The sequence below is a fragment of the Neomonachus schauinslandi genome, chromosome X (genome assembly GCF_002201575.2).
Source record: "Neomonachus schauinslandi chromosome X, ASM220157v2, whole genome shotgun sequence".
Classification (NCBI taxonomy): domain Eukaryota; kingdom Metazoa; phylum Chordata; class Mammalia; order Carnivora; family Phocidae; genus Neomonachus; species Neomonachus schauinslandi.
In genome coordinates, this window is record NC_058419.1 from 5,249,192 (window position 1) to 5,264,680 (window position 15,489).

The following is a 15,489-nucleotide window of genomic DNA, read 5'->3' on the forward strand; positions in this document are numbered from 1 at the left end:
CATATGGAAAATGACTATTTTATAGTAGCACAATTTCTCTATACCAGCATTGAAATTTGCCTAGATATACGCGTGCCATGCCAGTCATCTCAGATGATGGAGGACTCTACGTTGGAGTCCTTCAAGCTCAGAGGCCTCATGGCTTTTCATGGAGTGGTAAATGGGCACATTTGGTCCAGGGTCCACCAGGTTGGCATCAAGATATTTGAAAGCTCATTGATTTTCCCGTATTCGCTTTTTTACATTACACTTAAAGGAGACTAGATGCATACGGATGCTACATCTGCATATACATGCATTTACATGGAAAAGCAGATGCACTTGTCATTAATATTCACTGGTGACACTTCGCTTGTGGCTTCTGCGCTTCAGGTACCTATACCTGCAACAGATGGAAAGACTGCGCAGATGTGAAAAGTGATACAAAGTCTCAATTTTCTATGCTAATGGAGCAGCAGTGCTGAAAATGCAAAGGGCTGAATGATCCTTTAGTTGCGCTTAGAACCACAATTGTATGATTTTTAGCAACAGATTCACCTTCTAAGTTCCATCCTTTTGAGTCACTATTTTAAACACAATTCACACCTGCTAAGCTGGGTGGTGGGAAGATGCAACTGGGAGTTGCAGCTCCAGTCCAGTGACTTTGAGCAATCCCACCCCATCCATTGGTTCTTTCATTCACTAAATGATTAGTGCCTACACCACGTGCTCAGTCAGTATTTTGTGTGTCCCCACCGCCGAGATATGAAAGTACTGGACCAAAGGATGTCCAAATCCCCGAGTCTCCACATAATAATCTGTTGGGAGAAGTAAGACTGGAATGAAAAATTCATCCTACATTAGAACAACTGAGGTTTGAAATAATGGAGAGTTTGCATATTTCTGTACACTGTTCTCTCTGCTTCTTCCTCCCATCCCCCTGCAATCACACCTGGTCAGATAAGCTGAGTCAACCTGTTTATACCTGATGATTATAATATTTCTTCTGAGATGCTTACATTTACGGATATCCCTTTGAAAGTAGCACAGAATTTGCCTTCACTCCTCTTGGGTTTGGTAGAGGTGATCTGTCCGATCATAGGGATGTTTTTGTCTTGACCAAAGGGGCCATTGCTGCCACTGATGTTTCTGCGGCGTGGAGGGTCCTCTGGCAGTGGGGAAAGTGGAGGAGGGAACAGCTTTTCTTCTTTCCTTCTATTTGCTCTCCTGGATGAACTGTTTCTGTGTAAACAAAAAGCATAGGGTGTCACAAAATTTTGTCTCTCTCTCATGATTTTTCCCATGATGCGGGTACTTTCAACTTAAGTACTATTTTAGTTGATGGCCCTCTAGCTATGGTAAAGAGTATATATAAAAATGCATGTAGACAGGGGCGCCTGGGTGGCTCAGTTGGTTGGGCGACTGCCTTCGGCTCGGGTCATGATCCTGGAGTCCCGGGATCGAGTCCCACATCGGGCTCCCTGCTCAGCGGGGAGTCTGCTTCTCCCTCTGACCCTCCTCCCTCTCCTGCTCTCTGTCTCTCATTCTCTCTCTCTCAGATAAATAAATAAAATCTTTAAAAAAAAATGCATGTAGACATAGATATCTATAGAGAGATAGAGCTATAAATAAATGCAAATATATGTATCCAAGAATAAACACATGTCTTTGAAGCAGAACTCCATGGTAAATGCAACTGTCTAATGGAGGGTGCTACAGTGTGATATTTGCAACCTTTCGAGATTCCTCTTAATTAGATTTTTATGGAAAATCCAATGCAGACTTTAATCCCGTCATTTTTTAGGATGGTTCTTACTTATTTTGCCCTAGGACTTAACTGAATAATCACACAATAAATGGTACAATAAACAATTAGCAGAGGGATATTTTCTTAAGAAATAGTATGCTTGTACATTACTTAGCTATCAATAACACACTAAATACTTTTGTGACACATCGCAAGCCGTACGTCCAACATGTTCTAGGCCCACGCCAAGGCATAAGAAGCCCCTGACCTTACGCTGTTATACTGGAGTACTGATGTGCTCCTCTTTAGGGAACCCATTTGAAAACTATTTTGTCATATTGCCACAAGACATCTGTAGTCCTAGAAGTACTCCCGTGCTTTCAGACTGATTTATCTGCCCATTAAATGGGCACCATCAAAGAGACAGAGACTTCGGATAAAACAGAACAACTAAAACCTTATGCTAGCTGCTTAACATGGTAATTGGGTCATGGATTTTCATTTTAGTTACTGTCTTAGCCTAATCAATGAAGATTACTTGATTTTTAATCTTTTCTTAAACAACTAATATTGCACTGTGCAGCCATTTACTTTCCATGATTATTGACTACAATTTTCAATAGCAAATTAAGTCAACAAGAATTTATGTTTTCCTCTTGGTCAATTTCAGTCAGTGTCTAGCAATATAGATTTACAATTTCTCAAGGCAACAAATCAAAGATGAACAAGCATTCAAGTGGTCTGATTTCCTGAGATGGTAGAAGTCAATGCAATCTCCTTGTTCCCTTCCATTGTGTTGCCCAAATTTGCCAGCTGTAATAGTATTTGCCATCTTCTCTATCTTTTCATAAATGTGGCTCTATGTCAAGTTTTTGTCAAGCAGTGAAATATTTAAGAACAGTAACTGTTTCTGCCATTACCTTAGTTATGATTAATCAAAAAATATTTGCCAATGGATTTTAAAAATTGCTTTGATACATAGAACCACTTTAAGATAACTGTGATACTCAATTAAAGAATGGCGAACATCTGGATTAAGACTCATGCCCATGAGGAAGCTCCACAAACATCAGCCCCCACTAAGTATGACCATTACGGAGACATCGGACTTCTGGGAATTTGTATAGAGGGATGTCAAGCATTGCTGGGGCGTTTATGGGAGGTGAATGGTTCATTAGCTACAGCCACTCCTCCGCTACTTGAGCTGCATCTGATTTGCCATTGGCCACGACAGTCGTGCTTGGCCTTCCCATCTGCCACTGTACACAGAACACTGCACACAGTCCAGCACATTCTGTGCAGTGGGCACTGGTCACCTGGGCCCCTTTCCATCTGTTTGGTAGTGAGCTGGAACCATGGGGCCTTTAATAAATTCCTTGGTGAAGGATACCCAGGGAGCATTTTCTAGAGATCACTCTATCACTGTTATGGCTTATTAGGAGAACAGGTTTTGCCACTTTGGGCACCTCTTGTAGGCCGAGGGGGACAGCAGACAAGAAGTGTGTCACTACCACCACCCAATGCATCAGAAGCCCTGCTGATGGTTCAAGCTCCCAAGGAGGTGTGGGGGGAAGGGGTGGTCCTCAGCGGGACCCTCCTGTTGGATGACGGGGAACTGCAGCAGTCATAGTCTGGCGTGGCATTCTTTGCTGGATTTAGAACATTCATTTAGAAAAGTGAATGTCTCATACAAATTTCCAGGGATTTGGTTTGGAGGGTCAACAAGGCACAAAGGAGCAGACAGAACTTGAGAAGATGGTTCCCAGGAGAAGAGCCCTGAGAGGCCAGTCCTCCCTTCCTTCTCTCTCTCTCTCTCTCTCTCTCTCTCTCTTTCGGCTCCGGAGACTTTTCCACAGACCTGGGTTTGTTTGATGAGCCTAAGAATCTGCTCCAGGCCCTTCCTGAATGATAAACGCTACTAGGTAAACACTGCGTTCCTAACGACTACAAAAGCAGAAAGACTGTAAAGACCATGAGTTAGCAACACCATTTTATGAAGAACAAACTCAAATTATCAGATGTTTATTTAAGACTTGGTCGTGTCTCTTCCACGAGATGGGAGAAGTGGCGGGTCGCTGGGCTGCTTAGAGGCTGATGGTTGTGGCAATGCCTCCTGCCCTTTCCTTGTGCCTTCGGGTGGCCTGAATAGGTCACAGCCTGGGAACTGGGGAGCTCTGGCCACCACAGCCATGCCATTTCAGTCTGTCCTCCAGGGAAGGAGGAGGGCCGTGGAAGGACCATGCTTGATCACCGGGGGAAGGAGCATGCTTCCTCACAGGCCTGGCTCACTCAGGGGTAAAGAGGTCAGCTTGCCCCATTGGAAGGGTCGCTAGTCCTGAGAACTCCAAGTATGCCAAGGGATGTTTCAGAGCGAAGTTATACCAGACGCACCATATAAAGAGCCACGGATCCTCAGGGAGAAGGGCAACTCGGGGCCCCAATCTCCTTATTACACCAAGTGGATATAGTGGTAATTGGTCTTTTCCTACCTTTCATCTCAAAACAATAAGGACCTCAACAACTGTAAGCTGAAAACTTATTTCCGACATCTTATCTGCGGCAGATTGATGCCGTATCACTGATGTGAAACAGTAATCTGTGAAGTCAATTGTTAGCAGCATTTAGCCAGATTGCCTCTCTGCTCTGGGCTGCTAATAGGCTCCCAAACTGGTCTTTGATGGAAGGAATCTCTAATGTTGAATGAATTTATGGCAATAATTATCCAGACGGAATGGTTCCAGTAGCTGACGTGACCGTTAGTTAAGTGGTATTTCTAAGATGCAAGAACTTGGTCACAACCCTTGGTAGCAACAGAGCCCAGGACTTCTCCAGGGAGGGCTGGGGCCATCTGAGTGAGGAGGTCTCCCGCCTGACTCTGGCACTTTATGCAAAGAGGTGCCAGCTGGTTGGAACTAACAGATGGGTCCCCAGCCAGCTTTCCCTGACACACAACGGCCCCGGGGGAGGGCAGCTCCCAGATGTCCCCTCTCTCCGGCCTCCTCAAACATGTCACTCCCCTGGCTTCTCAGGAGGTCAGGATGGACCTACTAGTCCTCAGGCTCTGTATTCAGGTTACGGAATGGCACCAAAGGGGAAGCAGCAGCTGGGTCATCGTGCAAAGCCTGCTTTCATCACCATCGAAACTGGAAGTTGCCCAGAAGCAGGTGATCTGGGTGCTGTCCCATTTTAATTCCTTCACTCCTTTTACTCTTCCCTTGGTGCTAAAAGGTCACTTTGGCCGAGTTTGGTCCTCCACGTGAGGTGGAGTAAAGAAAGACTGCTATAAAGCTCATGGAGTCATGCAAAATCTGGCAGCCTGCATTCTGGTCTTTATCCCACCCTTGTTAGACCAGCTGTCAGGACTGGCTGAGCAACTTCTGTTTCCTGACCTTCCATTCCTGAAACAGGACCCCCCCCTCCCCCAACGCCCACAAAAGGCTTCCTTTGAGATTTCTGGGCGGGGGGGGGGGTCCGAAAAATTGAAGTGTCATACAAAGGACAGGGCAAACTCACTCTTTAGCGTGGGGAGGCTTGTGGGGTGGGGCTGGTGAGATGCAGGGGGGCAGCAGGCAAATAGTGGTGGCCTCCTCCAGGCGTTGCTTCTTCTCAGGGATTTTCTCTGCGATCTCTGTTGGCTTTAACGGGAAGAAAAATACAGAGCTTGAAATACAGGGCACATGCAGACATTGAAAAACCACGAGCAAGGTAGACAGTTTGCTTCTATTTTAACTTCTAGATTAGCCAGGGGAGTTAAATGCACACCTTTGCTCTGACAGAAAAGCAATCAGCCAAGAAGCTTGCATTTGAGCGAGTTGAGCTGCGCTGTGAACCTCTGATTAAAGATTGGGTGGCACAGGAATCTCCTACCAAAAGTAAAGAGAACCTATCATTTTCAGACCCTTCTTCCATCAACAATGTCCCCACAGATGAGTAGCGGAGAAACTAACACTGCAAACAGCACGGGGGTCGTGGGTTACATATAAAGGTCACTTACACAACCAACATGCCAGGCAATAAACCATGTGTAAGACATGCCCCTGGTTGCACCGCTGTCATCTTGAAGAGCGGGGAAGCAGTAAGAGGGCAAGAGCCCCAGACTTCCTATGGCAGCCATTAAAATCAAATATCACTATGGGATGATGTTACTCAAAAAACCTGCCCTGAGATCTGGAGATACAACAGAGTGAGCCTAATGTATTTGAAATGGAAGAGGCCATTCTGGGTTTCCCCTTCTGACAATAGTTTTCTGGGTTTTTTTTTTTTTTTTTTTTAAGTAATTGATACACCCCACATGGAGCTCGAACTCATAACGCCGAGACTAAGTGTTGCATGCTCTACTGACTGAGCCAGCCAGGCGTCCCTGGTGATAGTTTGTAGCCCTGGAATTTAGCCCTAACCTCTTGCAGGTGAGGTTTCCACCAGTCGGGCCAACCACACAACTCAGGGGACCCAGCAGGCTGGGCAGACTGTGTGTCTGCTAGGAGCCAGGAGCATCAAAATATAACTGGGGTGCGGGGATGCCGATGTGTGTCTGGAGAAATTGACAAGGCCCAGGGGATGCACGCTGAGCCCTTGGGAGCACCTGGGTGCCCTGCTGCTGCTGGGGTGGGGACTGTGGGGTGTGGCCCCGTGAGTCCATGAAAGCAGGGGTGGCTTAAGGAGCTGATCCCAGGGACTGGCTGCCTGGGGAAGGCAACTGTCTCCACAGTCTTCTTTCCTACACATCATAATCCCTCATGTGCTATTTCGGATACTCTTCACATTGGCTGCCAAACCCTGACCATTCCTAACACTTCCTCCCTGGTCACGTCAAATACCGCATCTCCCATGGAAAGCATCATTGCCCTCACCAGAGACTGCAATCCACTGTCATTAGCCTCCTTGCACATGAGGCTCAAGATCACGTTCACCAACACAGAGCCGCTGCTCATGATCCCTCGGCAGACCATGGCGGGGCGGGGGTGCGGGGGGAGAGGGGTACAGCTTACCTTGTGCTTACGCTTGCCCTTAGGGACAGGTTTTTCGGCGGCCGCAGCAGTGGTCTGGCGCTTGGGCTTGGACGCAGTCTCCTTGTGGTCCGGCTTGGCTGGCGCTGCTTGCACTGAGTGGTGGCCAGGCACTCTAGACAGCAGGTCAAGGTCAATCTTCACCCAGAGATTTTTCAGGTTCTCGTGGTCTCGTAGAGGGGATAGCAGCTCGGTTTGCGTGACAGGGATGGGTGAAAATGCTGGCTCCTCACCACTGGTGGTTAGGCTGTTGTTGCTGCTGCTGACCAAGGAGCTGAGGGTCAGGCTGGCACCACAGGCTTCCTTGGATTTGGCAGTATTGCCCCCTGGAGCGATGCACGGAGGCAGCACTTTGATCTGCAGGGTCTCTTCCTGATCTGTGTTGGAATCGGACGTGGACGAATCTGTTTCGATGAATTCTCGGGACTTTGGCACGATCTTGCCAGGCCCTCTGTACTTCTTTTTCTCGGCAGCCAAGGGAACGTTTGGCCTCGGTTCCTTCCTAGGGACTGGTTTGTGGGCAGTGGCTTTGTTGCGGCCTCTTGGTGGGTCAGGAAGCTCCATGCTTTCTTTTTCTTTGGGGGTGCTGCTGGTAATATTTGGTTTGGGCCAGGTAAACTCATCAATGCTGGTGTTCTTCTCGACTTTTTTGGGCTGTTTTTTCCCAATTGTCCTTTGAGACACTGTCTCAATAGTTGTTGACAACTTATGCTTCAAAGCCTTTGTTTCTGGAGTTTTCTGGGTCGGCCGTGGACGGGCTTTCTCCCTGATAAGACTGAGGAGAGGCCTCTCTTTGGGTTCAGCCAGGACCTGGCTGGGGGTTGTCTTCACTTTGACCTGGACTTCCATTGGCTGGATGATTGGAGGAGGCACAGAAACAGTCTCCATGGGTGTTTCATTTTGGCCACAAATAAACGACTTGTTCTGGGATGTCACTTTGTTAAGCCATTTATCCAACTGCCACTTGTTGGTTGAGGGCGGCTCAGGCTGCAGATGAGAAACAACGGTAAGAGTGAATCTCACATCTTGGTAAAATCCGGAAGGACCCTCCGTACACTGAGTGCTGATAAAAGCTGTGGATGTTAAGTGCCCATTCACACATTTAGAGACACACACACAGAATCTAAATTCATCAAATTACCCAGAGAGACAAATACTCCGCAAACCAGCCCCGATCTACTTATTTCAACAAACTTCCACTCCTCTTCTGAAAACAGTTTCCACTCCGGCCAGGAAGGAAAGAATTATTCACAGAGAGTTTTCCCAGAGGGTGGGCATGGAGGCCTGGCAGGGAAACCTGTTCCCAAAATCCTTTGGTGGGACTCATTGCTCAATCTCTCACCAGGAGGCAGAGGTAATGATCTCGGGTCCTGAAAAGCAATGTGAGCGTGCCTCAAGTGTAATTCAAAAGGAAAGGCTTTCTATTCGCCAAAGTGCCAGTGTCTCCTCTATGATGCTGTAATTCAATGCAAAAAAGAACAGCCTTTTCTATTTGTACTGAAGGATGAAAAGATTTGACTTCCCCCAAACCACCGCACTTTCCTCGGTGTGTGGGCAATAATCAGTTTATGGGGACACACATGCAGACAATTAGTGTCCGCTGTTAAGCCACGGATATGATGCGTACAATTCAGGTGCTTGATTCCCAACTCTGAATTCTGCCTGTTGAACTAAAAGAGCCATCATTTTTATTACAACTGCTCTTCTTTTGAAAGCCAATCAGCTGAGGCTTATGGCGCCAGCCGACAGAGGGTGACAGAATTAAAAACACTTGAGTAGCTGTGAGTCCGGCACACACAGGGCAAAATGGCAGGCAAGGGTCGGGGACATCGTGTCGGCTGGCGCTGCTCGTTAGAGCTACTGGCTCTGCAGTGCACAGACCCCGGTTTCAGCCCTGGCTCAACCACTGTCTGCCTGGGAGATCTTGGGAAAGTTCTCTCTTAAGCTCTCAGAACCTTATTCTCTAGTTCATAAAATGGGGATAGTAACAGCAAGGACCCCAGAGAAGTGTTATGAGGATAACATGAAAAAGTGCAGGTCAAGGGCTTCTCACGGTGCCCAGCCCAGGGCCCACGTCCAAGCAGTGTTGGCTATGATTAATAGCCAGATTGGTGCTACTGCATTCTCCAGTATTCCTTTCCAATGATTACAAACAAGTGTGCACGGAGCCCTGGGAGGGATCTGCCTGCCATACAGGGTGTAGGCTTGGGGGCTCCAAGGGGTCATTCTGGACTCAGAGAGGATGGGAGGGGAAGAGCACATTGTTTTTTATCTCAAAAGTATAATTTGGGCATTTTAGGGTATTAGGTATTTTCATGAATTATTATCAAATACATTTGGAGGATGCAAACCGAAATTTGAAAAAAATCCATCCCATTTCTTGGGTCTTCCTTGCCAAGTGGCAACTCATCACTTCAACCTGGAGTCAAGGGTGGTGTCCCCCGGGCCAGAAGTGGGTCTGGTTGACTGGTTCTCTCAAAAGAGAAGTTGCTAGCCTGGTTATTACTCTTCCACATTTACACATGAGGAAGCTGAAGGCTCAGAGGAGCTCAGTGAGTCACACAGCCAGGAATGTCCGTATTTTAGGGACTGTACACATATATGTTTTAGAGGGAAAAAAATGCTATCAGATACGCAAATACTTTCCTGAAGTATTTATTGCTTTGCGCGCGCGCGCGCGTGTGTGTGTGTGGGGGGGAGGGCCGCCCGCTCGGGGTGACAGGTGACAGGCGAATTGTGCCCGCAGCCCCTGCCCCTTCACCCACCTCTGGAGTGGCCGCTCGAGGCGCCTCATTGGATTCGCTGTCAGTGGTGCTGCTTTCGGTGTCTGAGTCTGACTCGGAGCTGCTCTCAGAGTCACTGGAGCTGCCAGATCCCCCGCTGGCTGGCACCACAGGTGGGGGCTGCGGTGTGACTAAGAGTGGGCTGAAAGAAAAATGACATCATCCATTGCCTCATTTCGTCTCACATCGCGGGCCAAGAGCCCCCTGTGCAGCATCAGGGCCTGCGATCTGTCAGATAGAGGCAGAGTGGAGCACACCGTCCCATTCTATAGACGGGAAATTGAGGCTCAGGAGGCCCCGCGAGTGGCCGGAGGTGAAACATTTCGTTAGAACCAGGCCTGTGTGTGGCCAAGTTCCTTGGGTTCCAGGACACTGCCTTCCCTCTCAGGAAAGCCTAGCATCCCACATTCCACATGAATACTTTAAGCCAAGGGTGCTCGCCTTCTGGACACAGATCGCCGCACAGCCTTAGATTCTTAACTGTTCCATGCTTTTTTGGTTAAGCTGAGTTCTCATTTTCTATCGCCATCTTGTTCAGAAACCCAGAGGTTTGTCACGGGGCTGTGATCTCAGCTGTACACACGGTACAGTCCTCTCACCAAGGAGGGGTGAACTCAACCCCCATTTTAATCGGAGGAAACTGAGGTCCACAGGGAGAGAGGCTGTTGGAGAAGTGAGCTGGGGACTCCAAGGGCAGGGACTGTGAGAAGCACTTTCACTGCCGGGTGCCCAGCACCCAGCCCCGAGGGGACCAGAGTCACATTTCTTGGCCTCGTGCACCCTGATTTTTGTAAACTCTTTGTAAAACTCTTACCGGGAGGTATGATCATAAGGGACCAAGCAAGTCCAATGATTGATTTCAAATTTGTAAAGTTGACAAAGCAAAGCATTTGAAAATTGACACCACTTGCCACTCTGCCTTTATTGATAATCAATAATCTTCCTTACTAATCGTTTGCTCCCCGTGCCCGTAACAAATCGTCCCCACTGCCTCTTGGCATGTCGGGCGATGTCCTCGCCCCCTGTCCTCGGGCTCACTGTGAGAAGTGGGGCTCCAGCCTCAGGGGGTGGGGAGGACTCTCATCTCCCCCCCATCTCAGCGGCCCAATCCCCTCTTTGGAGATAAGTTCAATGGTGGCGAGGCCGGGCTCACTGCTGCTCATGCTCCCAGCTCCTGGCCGGCCTCTCCCCTACCCCGCCCCGGCTCATTCAGGAGAGTGCAGTCCTCGTCCCAGAGGGCACCTCGTCCTATGGTCCCACCTTCAGTCTGGAGCGAGAGGGACCCCAAGGACCCTTCTGCCCAAGACTCCGGAGGCACAGAGCATTATTCCTTGCCTGCCCCCACCCCACCCCCTCAGCAGCGCCCGTTTCTCTGCCCGCTGAGTTGGAGCCACACTGAGCGGCTGCCTGGGAAGGAACAGGATCCGCTTTAAGCCAGCATGGGCCCCTTGTCAGTCCCTATCCAATGCAGAGAGCCTTTTCATTCCATGTGCCTTGCCTCCCTAAAGGCTGCCCTTTTAATCTCCCAGGTAGGTATTTTCTTTCATATAGCAAAGCTCATTTTAAAATGCTATCTGCTAAGTAAATGCTATCTGAAAGTACATTTCTCTGCCAAATACACCAAGAGATTAGAAGAAGCAGAGGAAATAGGGGACTGTATCCCCTGGGAAAGCGCACACACATGTGCGTGCGTGCGTGTGTGTGTTACGTCTCTGACAGTGGGGGCAGGGACCTACAACCCAGCGCTCTCCTTCCCTGTGTTCTTTTGCAGGTCTCTCCTTAATGGCAGTAAAGACTCCATATTTATGCAAAGTACCTCTAAATCTAATCAATTGTTTTTGTCTTTGGTTACTAAATAAAGACTGAGGGAACAGATTTAATGAGACCAATCCAGACATTATGCTAACTTGGCCTCGATTCCCCCCAAGTAACGTTTCAGGTCCAGCATGGAGCAGCCGCAGCCCTGAGCTGACTGGCTGCCGGAGAGAGATAAAATCAAACTCATGCTCACATTTATGATTTGCAAGTGAAAAGCGGTTTTCTAGTTTTCTTTCATATCTGTGCATTAATGTCTGGCTTTTCATAAGACTCCGCTTACCCTAATGTTACTAAACTCGAGTCTAGGTTTACTCTGGAATATTTCTGGAGAGAGTTTCTGTTTACTGGCTTATTGTTGAGCAACTGCTGTAAGAAACAAAACAATCCCAGGGATTATTCCCCTAAAACTGAATGCACTGAGGTGATACACATAAAGCACAGATGTTTTATTTCCCAGAATAAAGTTACTCATCAGCTACACCACAATAAAGCTTCACGGACTTAGCTGGTGTTCCTTATCCAAAGCCCTTTGGAGGGGAGAAGAATTCTGATGTTCAGATTTTTTAATTTTAACAATGTGAATATACCACATATATATAATACCACAAGTGGGATCTGGGGAAGGATCCCTTAATAAAACTCACTAATATTGCTACAGTAACATTAACAGTAAGAGGTCGGGTTCTGTCATGAAATGAGTTTGTCTCAAAGTTCCAGAAAATGACAGCTCTCAGGACTTTTTCAATTTCAGAATTGTGATTAAGGGATTGTGGATGTGGACAGAAACCACATATGAAAAATGGACTATATATGTACAAGTAAACATAGATAGATATGGATATGAAATAAAGACTCTTTCAAACCTCAGAGTGACCTTGACTGAGACCCAATAAAATGAGACCTGAAATTATTTTCCCTAAGACTTCTTACGGCTAAGTCTCTTGCTGTGTTCTCAGGGAGGACCCTACGGCCAGTCAATATGGACAATCTCCCCTTAAGGGAGACTAGTGTAGAAAGAACAGGAAGAGGCTCGCCAGCTTTTCATACCCACCCCGATGAACACGGATGCTTGGGGACGAGAGGGAAGGTGGACTTGAATTCAGAGAGGGTACTAAGAGGACTCCAACTGGGGGTGAAGAACTTGAGCATCTTAATGAGAAAGAATTGCTTTCTCTGGGCAGTTGCACAGTTGGAAACAGGGAGGGAATAACAGTTGTTTAAAATGGAAGCAAAATTGCTCTCCCCAGTACCTCCCTCTGCCTCTATCATCCATCTGCTTTTCCTGGGCTTGCTGGAGAATGTGGCTGCACCCAGCCTGTGGAGGAATGTAAGCCACATATTTGAGTCTGTCTGACTCTCACTTCCTCTGGGCCCACCTTGCACCCAGCAGTAAAAGCATCAGTATGGGAATGACTGGCCAAGGACCACATTCTTGCCTAGAATCCATGGTGGAACTTTCGAGTGGGCAAATCATCAGAGTATTTCACTTACAGGTCTTCACTGAGACCCATTAGCTGTTCACCTAGTTAAATCCCCCCTTCTGCTACATTTATTTTCATACGCTGCCAATTTATTTTCCGGATATATATTAAAGTGGCTACGAGTAAAGCTAGCCCATGTGATACTTGGTTCTGCCTAGGAGATGAGGGAGTAATGTGCAATTTACACATTCTTCGTTCACCAAACTGTATTAGAATTATTTCCCATGCACCATTTCCTCTCATATTTTAATCAACTGCTTTTTAAAAGAATGCTAGTGGTTACAACAAAAATAATGTGTTATATTAAAAATCATTAACATTTGACATATTAAACCATCTACTCCATAGTCTGTAAATATTACAGTTGTACTGTATGACTTCACCCCAATGTAATAAAACTCCTCAAAGGACCCACATTTGTAGGAACTTTGAAGTCAGTGGCTCAACCTTTTCAGAGATCCGATTCCGCTATTGTGTTCATCAGCGTGAGCTGTCTGCAGTGAGTAGTGAAAGCTCGTTTTAACCCCAACCCCAATTAGGAGGTCCTCATGGTCAGGGGCCAGACGGAAGGCAAAGGAGCCGGCTTAGCAAGTCAAAGACCCTAGCGGGGAAATCCAGGACTAGGAAGGGGATCCAAGAGCAGGCCAGTGGGAGAGAAGTTTGGGAGGCATTTACGATGCCTTGTCTGGGCAGGATTAGCCCTGGTGGGGAAGGCTTCAGCATACCAGGGGAGAAAGGTGGGTTTTGAGTGGTAGTCCAGGCACCCTAATCTCTAGACATAACAGTCCCTCTATGCTTACATTGACCGGGCCTCTTCTGCAATAAAGGGGCTCAGTTTGTGATACTAGAAGGTAAGAGTGTCGGAAAGCCGTATGAAGGAACTGGGACGACTCTGCCTGGAGAAGATTCTGGGGCAGGGAGGGAGGAGGTTCAGATGATGACGGTCTTCAAAAACCCAGAAGGTCTGTCCTATGTGAAAGGGGGTGGGCTTGTTCTGAGGGCTTCACCTCCCAAGGTAAAACTGGGACCAACGAGCTAGAGATCTAGTCGGGAAGATCTTACCTCAACATCAGGAAAGATTTAAAAATCTACAGCTGGGGCCCCTGGGTGGCTTAGTTAGTTATGCACGTGTCTCTTGACTTTGGCTCAGGTCACAATCGAAAGATGGTGAAATCAAGCCTGTATCGAGCTCCGCCCTGGGCATGGAGCCTGCTTAAGATTCTCTCTCTCCCTCTCCCCCTGCCCCTCCCTCCTTTGCCCTCTCTCAAAAAAAGTCTACATCTGGCCCCAGAAGGAAGCCAAGGCTTTGTAGGCCAGTGAGCTCAATGCCTTTAGATGACCAGGTAGCCAGCAACAGAGAACATGGTAGACAGATTCCTACTGTGGGTCCCAAGTGGGGTTGGATGATCTTTAATGTATTTTCCACCTCAAAGATTTTGATCTTTATGTACAGTGTATAAAGGATTGTGAGGGGGACTTTTTAGGACCCTAGAGGGAGCATGTGGGGACATGTCTGTACAATCCAGTCTGCTCCTTAAGGCAGCTCTGCAATGACCTGCTCTTGGCAACACTTTATCAGTCACAGAGCTCTTGTGTGAGCCTCAGAGGATTAAGGCTGAATTTCTGTAGGGCTATTTTATAAATCAGACTTTTCACTAATTCAGATTAACAGCCTCCAGAGAGCCAAACATCTGCATCAGTGCTGATTCTAATCCTAATTTAACTGTAAATTCCTTTCTCAGGAGATAAACAGGGATGATGAATTGGCCACTCTGCTCAATCAAGCTGTGTGGGCATCAAAAAAGAAAGGCTCCAGAACGGATGACAACTTTGTGGTGGGACAAGTACGCGGGAAGGGTCCGACAAGCAAGCCCCGACGTATTGATCATGGCAACATATTTAGCACATGACCAGGATGTGCCAAAGGCATGTAGCAGGAGATGTTTGATGGGGAGTCCTGTATTAAACCCTTGTCTTTAGTTGAGACTTGTATGAATTTCATCAACATGACCCTTTTCCAGTTTTATAGGGATCAAATGTGTGTCTACCAGATAATTTGAGATGCTTCCATATCTGAAGTCATCATTAAGTTGTAAGGGATGGCCCTGGGGCAAAGAAATCAACATTTATTGCTGATTTTACCTCTCTTCCTCAGTCTCCTCTCTGAACTCTGGGTTCTAGAATTGGAATAAAGATCTGCCTCACCATGCTAGGCCACTGGAGGCAGATACTCTGAACCCTGGACCTATCCCAGCCAGGGGGTAGGAGGAATCCATTTTTAGTCTGAATCAGTAGTTCTGACATGTATCCTACCCACCCCCAGGAAATCCATTTAGCCCCCTTATCCAATAGAAAGTGCACGAAGAAGCATAATACATAAAGCAGATAAAGGCAGAGTTGTCCTTGTGGAAACAGGGATTGGGCAGAAAGGAGGGAGAGGGTGTTACCAGCAGCATGTCCTCCTCCCTGGGGTGGCCCCCAAACACAGTTTGGAAGTAAAATGCTTCGTATTATCACCAGCAACTCAGGATCAAGTGTCTTGTGTGTTAATGCACTAACCCTGTTGATGAGCAGATAAGCGAATCACCATCCAGTTGTAATTTGTGCTACACTGGAGATAATCTTTGTCCAACATGTGCACACTGGATATCTGCCCCTTTGTCTGATCCTGATGT

At 47.4% G+C, this 15,489-nt stretch overlaps 1 protein-coding gene across 1 annotated transcript in view; it reads right to left on the reverse strand.

The window, feature by feature from the left end:
• AFF2 (AF4/FMR2 family member 2) overlaps nucleotides 1-15,489 on the reverse strand; it is a 302,774-nt gene that overhangs the window by 24,340 nt on the left and 262,945 nt on the right. The window contains exons 10-13 of the mRNA XM_021682515.1: nucleotides 9,498-9,657; nucleotides 6,715-7,719; nucleotides 5,240-5,361; nucleotides 999-1,221 (exon numbers count right to left, since the gene is read on the reverse strand). Coding sequence (XP_021538190.1) covers nucleotides 999-1,221; nucleotides 5,240-5,361; nucleotides 6,715-7,719; nucleotides 9,498-9,657 — 1,510 coding nt within the window. The remainder of the gene's footprint in view (nucleotides 1-998; nucleotides 1,222-5,239; nucleotides 5,362-6,714; nucleotides 7,720-9,497; nucleotides 9,658-15,489) is intronic.